This window comes from Rosa chinensis, chromosome 7, assembly GCF_002994745.2.
Source record: "Rosa chinensis cultivar Old Blush chromosome 7, RchiOBHm-V2, whole genome shotgun sequence".
Classification (NCBI taxonomy): Eukaryota; Viridiplantae; Streptophyta; class Magnoliopsida; order Rosales; family Rosaceae; genus Rosa; species Rosa chinensis.
In genome coordinates this window covers 16720037-16732835 of record NC_037094.1, presented here as the reverse complement: position 1 = coordinate 16732835, position 12799 = coordinate 16720037, and the positions used below count along the sequence as shown (strand labels likewise).

The 12799-nt window shown below is 37.0% G+C and overlaps 1 protein-coding gene across 1 annotated transcript; it reads left to right on the top strand.

Moving 5' to 3' along the window:
• Positions 1–3002: 3002 nt before the first annotated feature.
• LOC112179049 (protein P21) lies at positions 3003–3912 on the top strand. Its single transcript, XM_024317364.2, has one exon. The coding sequence runs from the start codon at positions 3058–3060 to the stop codon at positions 3739–3741; it is 684 nt and encodes a 227-aa protein (XP_024173132.1). The 5' UTR covers positions 3003–3057; the 3' UTR covers positions 3742–3912.
• The last annotated feature ends 8887 nt before the right edge of the window (positions 3913–12799 follow it).

The window sequence follows — 12799 nt, the reverse complement described above, 5'->3', positions numbered from 1 at the left end:
TTTGTAGCTCAGATGACCGAATCTTTGGTGCCATAGATCCATAATGTCTTCAGTTGCAGTGTTGAGGCAGGCTGACTGTTGGTTTGCTATGAGAGCAAGCACCACAAACATTCGATTAGTTGTCATCTTTGTTTCCATGATAAGACCTCTTCTCTTGTGATAAACCTTGCAAGTTCCATCTCGAATCAAAATGGCTAGACCCTTCTCCTGTAATTGTCCGATACTAAAAAGATTGTTTGTCAGATCAGGAATATAATACACATCGGATATCACTTGCTTCATATCTCCAATTTGCAATCTCACACTCCCCCTTCCCATTACAGGCATTCTCATACTATTTCCAAGCTTAACTGAGTGTCTAAAGCTCTCATCTAGCTCAGTAAACCATTGTTTATTTCCTGTCATGTGATTGCTACAACCAGAGTCAAGAAACCACACACCTTCTCGACTTGCATTGTTGCTTTCAACATAGGCCATTAAAAGCAATTCTTCTTCTTCATCTAGCTCGGCATAGTTGGCTGCTTTCTCCCATTTAGGACACTCGTATTGAAAATGCCCTAATTGATGACATTTGAAACACTCGATCATTGCCTTGTTAAAGGCTCTGCCTCTGCCTCTTCCCCTTGCTGCACCTCCGCCTCTCATAATTCCTCGTCCTCTTCCTCGATTGCCTGCTTCATATGAGATTTTAAGTGCTTGCTCATCACCTCCATCCTTTCGAAACTTTTGTTCATGTACCAATAAGGAACTTCGTAATTCATCAACTGAGAGTCCATTGATATCCTTAGACTCTTCTATCGAGCAGACTATGTAGTTGAACCTCTCCGTGAGCGTTCTCAAGATCTTCTCAACTATCTTTACGTCTGGCATGTCTTCTCCGTAATTTCTCATCTCATTGGCTACTGTCATTACCCTTCCAAGGTAATCATCTACTGTTTCTCCCAGCTTCATCTCCAAGACTTCAAAATTCCTACGAAGAATTTGAAGTTGTGCTCTCTGAATCCTAGCATTTCCTTGGTATCTGATCTTCATGCAGTCCCATATCTGCTTGGATGTTTCCCTCTGTTGCAGGGTCTTCAGTACACTCTTGTCAATGGATTGAAGTAGGTAATTCTTTACCTTTAGATCCTTTAGCTTCAACTCATCTAGAGTTTTTCTCTGACCCGCTGTCACAGCTTCTCCTTCAGCTGGTTCTCTATACCCCGTCTCTATTAAGTTCCAGTACTCCCTGGACCTTAAGAGATTCTCCATGAGCAAGCTCCAATATTCATAGTCTCCGTCAAACTTGGGAATACTCAACAAGTTCTGTCCTTCGTTGGACATCTCTTTTCTCAAGACTTTCTTTCTACACTCACAGTGTTTCTCTTCTCTCAGCTTCAGGCCCTTTCGGGCTCTGATACCACTGTTAAAGATCTAAACTTACAGAAACACAAGGTTCACTCAACAATGACTGAATTACACCACTACATTAAATGACAACCAAGCTGGCTTAAATAGCCATTGCAAAACAGAAATTCAAAGTTGCTTGAACACGTCTCAACATCCCTGAGATCGTGCCAAAGACTCGGTCTAAACAAAACAAACTTGACTGACTCACTAACTCTCCTAAAACAAAGGAGTTTATTTTGACTAAATAAAAACAGTCCTAGACCAACAAGAACACATCTCAAACAGTAATCTCATTTTAAATAAATATTACCACGTGTCAATATTTTATTAACTCGTCAAACCATGTTAGCATGCTGACATGACTTGACCGTAGCACAGAAAAATTTCTCTTTTACTCAGATTAATAACGGTGAGTGGAATTGTCATTGCTGTCCCTCCGTCTTCATAGAAGTTGGCTGCGTAAGTTATTCTAGAATTCTCCATCTGTTCAAGGATCAGGACCTGTATATATGTCTCACTCTGAGCTAGGTAGGATGCAAAAAGGTTCACCTAGTATTTCTCTTCATCATTTTGTTTTTTGGCTGAAAATAATGATGCATGTGAATGAAAAGAGAGAACATCAAGGGTAACATGATCCAAAACCCTTTAAAGGAAAATTTAAAAGACAAAACCAAAACATATGCAAGACAAACTAGGAGTCAATTGAATCAGAGGTTAAGAAGCATAATTGGCCTCCGATTATGGGTTGCAAAACCAATATATATATTGCATTTTTCTTTATCATTTTAATTACTACTTCAAGACTAAAATTTGTACAAATTCAGACAATACGTGGAGAGGCCTAGGGTCGCACGTGCAAACAGCTCATCGAAATTAAGTCATGCAGCATACACGTACACTTCTGTCATACAAGGCCCGTCGAGGTATGATTGAGGTATAAATCCAAAGTCAAAACTCTAATGCCATCCAGGAATACAGACATCCAATTCAAAACCGACTAATTAACAATAGGTAAAGAGGTCCAAGATCTTATATCATTTACTTGCAAAGTTTAGAATATTCAATGTGAGGTAGAAACTGCGCTATAGATTTTGAGATTTATATGATAGAATTATCAATAAGCCAGTGGAAAGTTATATAAACCAAAATATCCTGTTACCCATGAGATGCCATAGACAGAAACCGCAGGTTATGCTGACAATTTCATTGAGACTTTTCTTCAAAGTGGACTGGAGAATATTCATTTTCCAATTAATCAATTATGTAACCCACAAATTTTTGCGTGATTACATACAACTACTCTATTTCTGTCTAACTTTTCTGAAAAGATTAGTACCACAAATGTTTGGTATTAACCGACCTAGTCCTCGATAGAGAACAAAGTCCTTCCAGTATACCAAGTTCCACGTACTAATTTCATGGAAACGTCTAATCTTATTTTTTCTTTGTGGAGATTAATGATCAAATGAAAATTAACGTTGTTCAGGAGTCAAGTCAAGAAAGAAATGTCATTTAGCGATTGGGAACACGTACCTGTCAAATTTGTCATGCATGCTTGTGTCTTGTATTGTTAGGCTCAATAGCTTACTTTGCTGCCCTATATAAACTCATCAAAGTCCTCAGAATTCAAAACACAGCAACGCATCGAAAAACCAATATTTTCACAAAATGAGATTCCACAAAAGACTCACAGTTTTGTCCATCCTATGGATCACCACCCTTTGCTTTGGCCCATCAACCATCAGTGCAGCCAGATTCGATATCCGAAACAACTGCCCCTTCACTGTCTGGGCCGCTGCGGTGCCAGGCGGCGGCAGGCAACTTAACGGGGGAGAATCTTGGCCCCTAGACGTGAACGCGGGCACTACAGGAGGCCGCGTTTGGGCACGAACTGGATGCAACTTTGATGCATCCGGACATGGCAGCTGTCAGACAGGTGACTGTGGCGGCCTCCTCGAATGCCAAGCCTACGGTCAACCCCCAAACACCCTAGCCGAATTTGGGCTTAACCAGTTCAACAACTTGGATTTCATCGACATCTCCCTCGTCGATGGGTTTAATGTCGCCATGGACTTTAGTCCCACTTCTCCTTGCGAGCGTGGGATCCAGTGTACGGCAGATATCAACGGGCAGTGCCCTAATGAGCTGAAAGCTCCAGGTGGCTGTAACAATCCCTGTACTGTGTTCAAGACTGATGAGTATTGCTGCAATTCTGGGAGTTGCGGTCCCACGGATTTCTCTAGGTTTTTCAAGGAGCGGTGCCCGGATGCTTACAGTTACCCTAAGGATGATGCAACCAGCACTTTTACTTGCCCTGGTGGGACTAACTACAAGGTTGTGTTCTGCCCATAGATCTTCGCTATAGTTAAGAACAAGATGTTTGGGATTGAATAAATTGAAGTTTGAGTGTGCTTGGGTGCACAAGTAATGGTGTGCATTATGTAACTCACAGCTTATTGAGTGAGTAGTAATAAATAATAATAACCGGGAGAGGATCCTCTCCTAACCTTCTAATCTTCCTAACCTACTTAAGCTTTTCATCACAAGATGCCACGTGGATAAAATCACATCTAATGGCTACTATTATTTGAACTCAATTTTGATTTTTTTTTTTCCACCAAAACTCAAATACAAAGTAGACTTGGTCTCTCTCTCTCTCTCTCTCTCTCTTCATTCATCGACGGCAACCGCTCCCAACCCAGCCATTCAGGAGCTGAGATTTTCGTCCAAGATATGGAGATTTTTGGTTTTCTAGCAATTAGTTGAAATCCACACAGATTCCAGCTTGATTTTGTAGAAAGATATTTATTTTTGTATATACCTGTTAAGTGTTTTGGATTGGAGAAGCTTTGATTGGGGAGAGTTGGATTAGGAGTTGAGGAGATTTCTCAGAATTTCGAAACTTTTCTGCATCGAATTGGCGTCGGGGTTTCTGGGTTAGGAACTAGTGTTGCAATTATGGGTGTGTAAGATTTAAAATTTTTGGGGAAATAGAAAATTGTTGGCTTGATTTGGATGCGGATAGTTTATGGGTTTTGTAATTTGAGCTTGGAGTGGTGATTATTCAATTGAAGAGTGTGGGTTTTGTGGTTGAGGGCAGAAGGTTGATTAGGTCGTAGTTTGTAGTTGGGGATATACTGCTTGAAGTATTGAGCTGAGAGAATGAAGACCAACACTTGCCGATAGTTAAGTGAAAGGATGAGAGGAAAAGAAAGAAAGGGAAAACCTAAGCCATTAGATGTTATATCTGGACACGTGTTAATTTGTTGTTCAAAGCTTAGGTAGGTTAGGAAGATTAGAAGGTTAGGAGAGGATCCTCTCCCATAATAACCATCCAACTTCAGGGCTTTGTGATCAGATTTACACTTTCAATCTTTTTGTTTCTTGACGTGGCTGTCAAGTAAAATCTCCTTCGCAATTGTGTCCTAAAATGTTAAAATATAACTTGTATTTAATTATATTTCACTTATATTTTAATTCAATCATTTCCTTTTCTATTAGAACTCAGTAAGAAAAAGAAAAAAAAAACACTATATTTGAGGCAAGAATCAAAGTTAGTAGAAGAAAGACATGAAATTTTGACGGAAAAATGCAAATTTATTTTTTCGTCCAGCTGCCACTCATGGAAGACCCGGCTCTTAGTCTAGCTAAGGAGAAGCATGGTGGTGGGAGTTCCCCACAATTTGAAATCATATTTCTCAATCCCCACATTTTTGGGGACATGATGCAAGAGATTTTCTCTCCCTTTATTTCCTAACATAGCAGATCTTGATTAATTCGTCACCACTCACCCCTTTTCTCTTCAATTTTAGCTCCATCGTTACTATATATACAACTCAACCTCCCTTAATTCTAAACATAAAACTTCATCTCCACCATTTCCCAGCACCATAACTCCACACCCCATCACTTCCACAACCGCCACCTCAACACTACAAACTATAACTAACTACTTTAGGTTTTATCATCACTACAACATTCAGTAGTTTGAGGACCAAGAAAGAAGAGACAACCAGAGGCGACCCTGAGGGAGTGCAGGTAGTGCCACCGCACAAAGCCTCCAAAAATCAGAGGCTTCCAACTTCGAGTTTCGAATACATATATATAGGTATAAGTAAATATAATAAATTTAGTTCCCGACATATAAACAAAAGCTTGTGTAGTCCAGTTGGTAGGCGCGCAAAGTCGCGCGTGGTTCTTTATTTCCTTGTCACGAGTTCGAGTCCCCGACTCTAGTTTTTAATCTTCTTTTTTCTTCCTTACTTTCGGTGTCCCTGATTTTTTTTTTCTTTATTTTTTTCCTGTTGTAAATATTATTATCTATGTGGATGTCTACGTAAATACTCATTAGTTATGTACTTTGATGTAAACCCTACCTCTATATAAAGGAGGCCAATGAGACTGAATGAGAACACTTCTACTTCCTCCTAACTATTTTCTCTCCATCTTCTCTCTATTTTATAACACGTTATCAGCACGCTGATCTATGAGTCTTATGGTGCAACTTTATTGCTTTTGACCATCTCTCACAATCTATGAGTTCCTTGTATTTAGATCCTTTCTCACAGCAAGATAATTTGCGAATCCTTTTATATATCTACTGTTGTTGTTCATTAGATTGTAAAGGATATAGATGTCGTGTTTTAGATATATATACATCAATCATACCTAACCCTCCCTTTGATTTCGAGATGCCATGCCATGTATATTTATCATACCATCATTCTGTGCCATATTCATATACGCATAATCCTTTCACATTATATATGAGTCACTGTTCATTCTTTAATACTCATATGGTCTTTTCTTTTATGCTCAATGATTAATAGAATACATGTAATTAGACTTGCACATGAATACCCTTCTATTTATGCACAATAATGGATCATTAGATCTTATACGTACTGTAGCAACGATTTCCTTGAAGCTACTAGATATTTCAAGTTAAATATTGAATGCAGGTATGATTTCCATTGTGTTCGAATTTGTGTTGTTCAATCTTGTCAATTTACTATGATTGTTAGAATAACAAATTTTTATATATAATTTTGAATTTTGTAATCAAAATTGATCGAGACTTGAAGTTTCTTGATCCGATTACAAGAGGACCTGAAGTTCCTTGAGAGTTTCATAATCAAAATTGTGACATGAAATTTTCTTCAGAACTTATGCAATTACGAGATCCTCAGATTTATATAATCAAGTATATGAACTCACATATTTTTTATCCCCAATAATTATAAGAGGGCCGGAAGTTCCTCAAAATGCTTGGGTATTGGGGTTTGCTCCTCCACACGACAATGTGAATTTGAAGTTCCTCACCTTATTTTGATATTATGTTCTTGTGCAATTAGAGGAGAGAAACAAGATTATCATATTTGTAAAGTTAAGAAGACCAGAAGTTCTATGTACTTTATTCATTCACAAAACCAGAAGTTTCCACTATTTATTTTTTTATTTCTCCTCGCTGCAATTTTCCTATTCTGTTATGTACTTTCATTATAGTACTTATCCTTAATTTTTTTTTTTTTCGTTATTCATATGGGCCAGCAACCCTATATCTTGAACATATGAATTTAGAGTGTAATATTTTGAACCAAAATTTCACAGTCGAACCTGAAGTTCTAACAGTAAAACTCAAACCAGAAGCTTTGAGTATAAAATATAAATTAGTTAAAAGTGAACTTGAAGCTTCACTTTACTCACCTCAAACCTGAAGTTTTGATTACCAAATTTATTTCTACCCGAAGTTCAAATTACGAAATTTTAGAACTTGCAGTTCATAGAAAAAATGTTTGAACCTGTGTTGGATCATAATTCATATACACATTTGTCCCCTAAAACATGGAAATTACTTGTTCTAAAGTACAAATTTAATGTTGACTAATCCAATTTCATTATTTCCCTAATCTTGTAGTTTTGCTTAATCTTTGTGTTTATTTATATATATTTATTATGTTTTCCGTCATGCTAGAAAATGATGGAGAAGAATGGAAATGCACTAAAAAGTCAACCTTAGCACATTTACTTACTCCGGCTAGGAGAAAGTGAGCTAGACAAGAAAGGAGGGGTAGCCGCTTGACCAAACGAATTCCTAATGAGTTGAAACTTTCCAGTTTCATCCTAGACATCCCAAGGATCATTGATTATGAAGAGTTCCAAAGCTAGTTTTGAGTGGAAAGCCTTCAAACAGTCAGTCCAATTTTCTGAAAAATTAAAACTGGAAAACCTGACCTGTACGTATTTCAGAAGCATTTACGGCCGAACCACAGTGACTTTAACTCTCAAATTTTACCAGGATGATCTCAACTCATGGAGGAACATTTTATATGAGGAAGTTAGAGGCCCATTCTGAATTCTTGGTGGAGATATAATTGAAGGACTAAAGGAGCAGAAAGTGAACCCATAATATCCATACTCCACCTCCATACTTCCACTATCATATTCCATCTCACTTATTCCACTTTCATTATTATTTCCACTATCATACTCCTCTTTCTCTTCTCTATATAAACATCCCTTCATCACACTCATATATGACCAATTCCTAAATCCATAACATCTTCTTTCTCTCTTCATCTCCTTCATAAAACCTCCATTACCACCACCACAACCTTCATCATATTTTCCATCTACTCATTCCATTTCATAGACAAAAAGCTTCACTACTCCACTATTTCACCACTTGATCATCTCTACATCTCATATTGTATCATCAACCTTTGAAGAAGAAGGAGAGGAGTCTAGCATCACATGAGTTCATCTACACCATCCTCAACTTGATTATCACTAGTCCCTTCTCTATCCCTATTTTTTAGTTTGATGTTCATAAACATGTTGAAGCTTATGTATTTGATTATGAGTGAGTAGTTAGTTTGTTGGGGCTAGAGTTGAAAGCCTTAGCCAAACTTGTAATGAATTGATGTTTGAGTCTTATTTGATGCATTCTCCATGATCATCTTCACATGCTAATTCCAGAAGTGAATGCTTGTATTTGAATCTAGCTAATTTGAATACTTTGTATTTGTCATTACATGAACAATGTTTAGAGAATAGCAATCTTTAGACATTGAAAGCATGATAGCACACTAGGTGTGTATGTGAGGGTAGTGAATTAAAATCACCTAGATCTAGGATTTGTTTGCTTGCTTGATTATCTAAACTCAAATCTTTATGCATCTAGGAGCAATGAATTGATACTTATCCGGTAATGTAATTTGTTCTTGGGTAGTTAGTTTCGCACTTATCCGGTGGAAATTGATAAAATAAAAGGAGTTTAGGCCTTAGTAGTCTTATCTGGATGCTAAGAGGGTAATTGGATATTTGGGATTGCATTACTTATAGTTTGAACTTCAACACATGCAAGGGAGACTATGGTGAACAACCTAAAGCTCTAACTTCCATCCATTTTATCACATCTAGTTTAACATAGCCTAGTTTACATTTCAAGTTTCACTTTGTGTTAATTTGATTCAAAACCATTTTCAAAGCCAAAAATCGAACCACTACACCATCTTGCATATATTCACCATGAACTTTGGTTCACTTGTGAGCTCTTGTTTATGACTTGTACATTTGCATATTCATCTAGCACCCTTTAGGTTTTCCTTAGCTAGAGTGGGTTTTCCGATCCCTTGGGTACGATATCCTCTACTCATAATCCCCTACACTATAACTTGGCCCTTATACTTGAGGGTGGCTATTTTGCTAACAACCTGAAGCTTCGATTACACATATAATTCATTCATAGTTTATTTGACTTTATATCAGCTCGAACTAGAAGTTTCAAGTAAATTTTTGTATGTCGATCGATACATTCTTCTTTGTGCTTGCTTAAAGCATTCTTACTATTTTCTTACATTAATTACTATTCCATAAGTTCACTCCACCTTAGAACCTGAAGTTCTAATTGTGCAGACTCGAGCCTTAAGTTTCGAGTGGATATATGGACAATTTATCGAAGAGTTTTAATCTTGGTCAACCTCAAACCTGAAGTTTTGAGGGAATATTGACACCAATTTAAAAGTAAGTAGATATTTAACCGTTGGTTTATGAAGAATGTGTATGAGTATACCCCAAAATTTGTGATCGTGACTTTTGTAATTAAAAGAGATCAAAACCTGTAGTTCCTTGATCCTTAATTACATGAGGACCTGAAGTTCCTCAATGATCATACTAACTAGATGACCATCTAAAGTCCTTCACTCATAAGCTATGGTCATGAAGTTTAAACTCGACATTTCGAGTATATTATTTTGGCCAGAAGTTCGAAATGCATTTGATGTTAATCTATATCAAACAACAATACAATAATTGAACGTCATGTTTTACCTGTATAACACGGACCAGAAGCTTCGTGTATATCCTATGAGATCCACTGTTCAATTCTTACAAATTTGATTTGTGTCACCTTCAAATTTATGTTTTGAATGACTTTCAGACAATGCAATTTATCCATGGTGTCCAGAAAACATTATTAAGGCTTATGCTTATGAGGCTAATATAACAATCATCTCAGATCTTACATATCTGATTGATGGCTCCAGAAGAGCACACATTATTGTCTTTTTGCATTCTGTGCCTCCAATATTACCTGAGATGTATAACGTCTCCCTATCATGGATCTCATTGTGTAGTAAGAAAGCTGATTGACATGGCTATACGATGAAATGCCACCAGAAGTAGATCATGGTAAGAGAGAAATCATGAGTCAATGTAAATACTGCCCTAGCATCCACACATGTGAGGAAATTGTAAATTAGGCGTGTGTCGCCTATGGTACACTATATGGTGGATGATTATCAAGCCACTTTTGAAATGGCACCGATCAAATTAAATTGCATTGACTAATAAGAACATTGAGATTCATTTCACATGTTTGAAGTCTTTTGCTTACAATAAGCAAATTGTAAGCATTATTGTGTTATTTCACAAATTTATTGTAACCTCTTCAGTTCCCATTGAAACTAAATGTTTCTTAATCCGATTGTCTAGGAACCTGATATTCCTTAAGAGGTTGTTATAAATTGAAAAAATTGAAACCTCAAGATTCTTGGATCTCTAATTATATGAGGGCCTAAAGTCCATCCTCTTTATGACTACACATTTATATGTGACACAGAACTTGAGGTTCTTTACGTGATAAAGTTACTCTATTATTATGGATTATAGTTTTCAACTTGAAAATTTTCGAATATAGGATTTTGGTCAGCAGTTCAAAATGAATTTGGTCCATTCCAATTATCAGTATTTCACAATTAATGTTTACTGAAGCTAACGTAACAACTTATATCAAGAGTTGTAGATCTTGATCTATGGCTCCAAATGAGCTACTATCATGTTACCAAATTTGAAATATTGACGCACTAAGTACCTTCAATATGGTTGGAGAAGATTTTTTTTTTTATACTGAGTCAACTTTTTACAGTAAATTGAGGCATATATATAATGTCATGAACCAGAAGTTCATTGAACCAAATACACTATTCGACATGATCGATTACGTCATATTTTGTCTACCATGTTGCATGGAATCACTTACAAGTTTTGGTGACTGCTAACCTTACTCACAAGCAAATTGCTTATTTACCACATATTTGCGAATTGTCACTTTAATGAGACAATCCTCCTGCCATAAGGGGGAGAAATATTGCTTCTGAAGAACGGTATGAATTGGTGGGAGACTTTTCCACCATGTCTCATCTTGAGCTTTGTACCTAAAGTAATAATGATATTACTTGCAAAAGAATTTACTTGTATTAAAATCCTTAAAGCATAACATGATTGCATAGACAATCTAGACCAACTATGCATGGTAGCAGACATGTTGGTCCAAATGATACAATCGTTTGAAAAGAATGACATAGACCAATGTTGGTCCCTTGTAAAATCGTTGTTGTCTTGGTGAGACTATTTATCAATGTAGTCTATGCTCATAAACTAAATGTTTTTGACCTAAAACTTGGTATGGGTTCGCCACCAATCAATAGATTTCTTCACTCTAAGGAAGTGATATTATCAAAAACATGTTTACAAGAGGTCACAATAAGAAAGTATCCCCGCCATTAGGGGCAGAGAAAACTAATGCTATTAAAAGAATGACCTGAATTTGTGTGGATTATACCCACTAGGTCTAAAAGTTTTAAGCTCCCAAAAAGGGAAGATCATACAAGCCTTATAGTGCTCGACATGAGATTATACGTAAAAAGATCCACATTCTACATAATTCATCTATGAGAGATGATTGTCCTGGAAGTGACAACGTATGCTCCAGAAGTGGCATGGGTACCCAATATCAATAAGCTCATTACAGCTAATGCATGCATATAAGAATGTGTGGGATCTATGATTAATGATCATCGATGATAATTTACATTTGGTAGCTACAAAAAATCATTAAGGGTTGTATTGACGCTATACCACATTAAATTATGAATGTCGACAAAGTATATTATTGGCCAAAATTGGAAAGAGGCAATTCCAATGAAATTGAATATTTGAAACATAATGAAATACTTGGACCTTTAACCCTACAAGTTACAAAAGGGTATTTGTCAAAAGTGAAGATAAATCACTATGACACAATGTCTATTTATAGAGATATGAGATTATGAATACCTTCCCTTATACGAATGACAATTTTCAATAAACACAGTGTTAATTTTAGTGACCGAGGGATCTAATTGACGTAAAGAATGAGAGAGAGCGAGACACAAGAAGTATAGTGGTTCGTCTCCTGCCTTAGCGTGAGACTACGTCCACTTGAATATTATACTATGTGTGTTTGGGCCTTGCGGCCCAAAGGGGATTACAAAGTGTGTAATGGGATGATGTTTAAGTGGGAGTAGGGGTCCCTTTTATAGGTAAGGGAACCCCTCTCCTTTACATTCTCTTAGATGTGGGATGCAAAACCACTATTCTAGTGTAAAAAGACCTATTATGGAGGCAACTTGGCAAGGCTGGGAAGGTGGCTTCCCAACGAAGTATTGGCCGTTTCCGACGACCATGGCATAGCTTGAACATTGGGCTACGGGATGCATGTCGCGGTTGGGTCCCACCTTGGCTCGTGGGCCCGCTAAGAGAGGGTTACTTATGGTTGATGATGTAACAAATCCTCCATAATATTGGAGGTATGTACATACAGTGTTACATATAGCTGTTATATTGACGAGAGATTTATGGCACATTGCCATCGTATATTATGAAGATCTTAAAGACACATTGCTAAAAGCAAAATCTCAATAGTAAAGTGTCATTATAAACGTATTGCTTATCAAATCCTGATAGGAGCGTAATTGTACATTATTTTTAGGATTAATTTCAGTTTACCCCTCTGAAGTTTGTGGGTATCATCATTTCACCCCCTTTACTTCAATTTTGAATTTTTACCCCCTAAACTTTCCAATTTCAA

Coding starts and splice junctions, on each gene's coding strand:
- LOC112179049 (XM_024317364.2), top strand. CDS start 3,058: ATGAGATTCCACAAAAGACTCACAGTTTTGTCCATCCTATGGATCACC.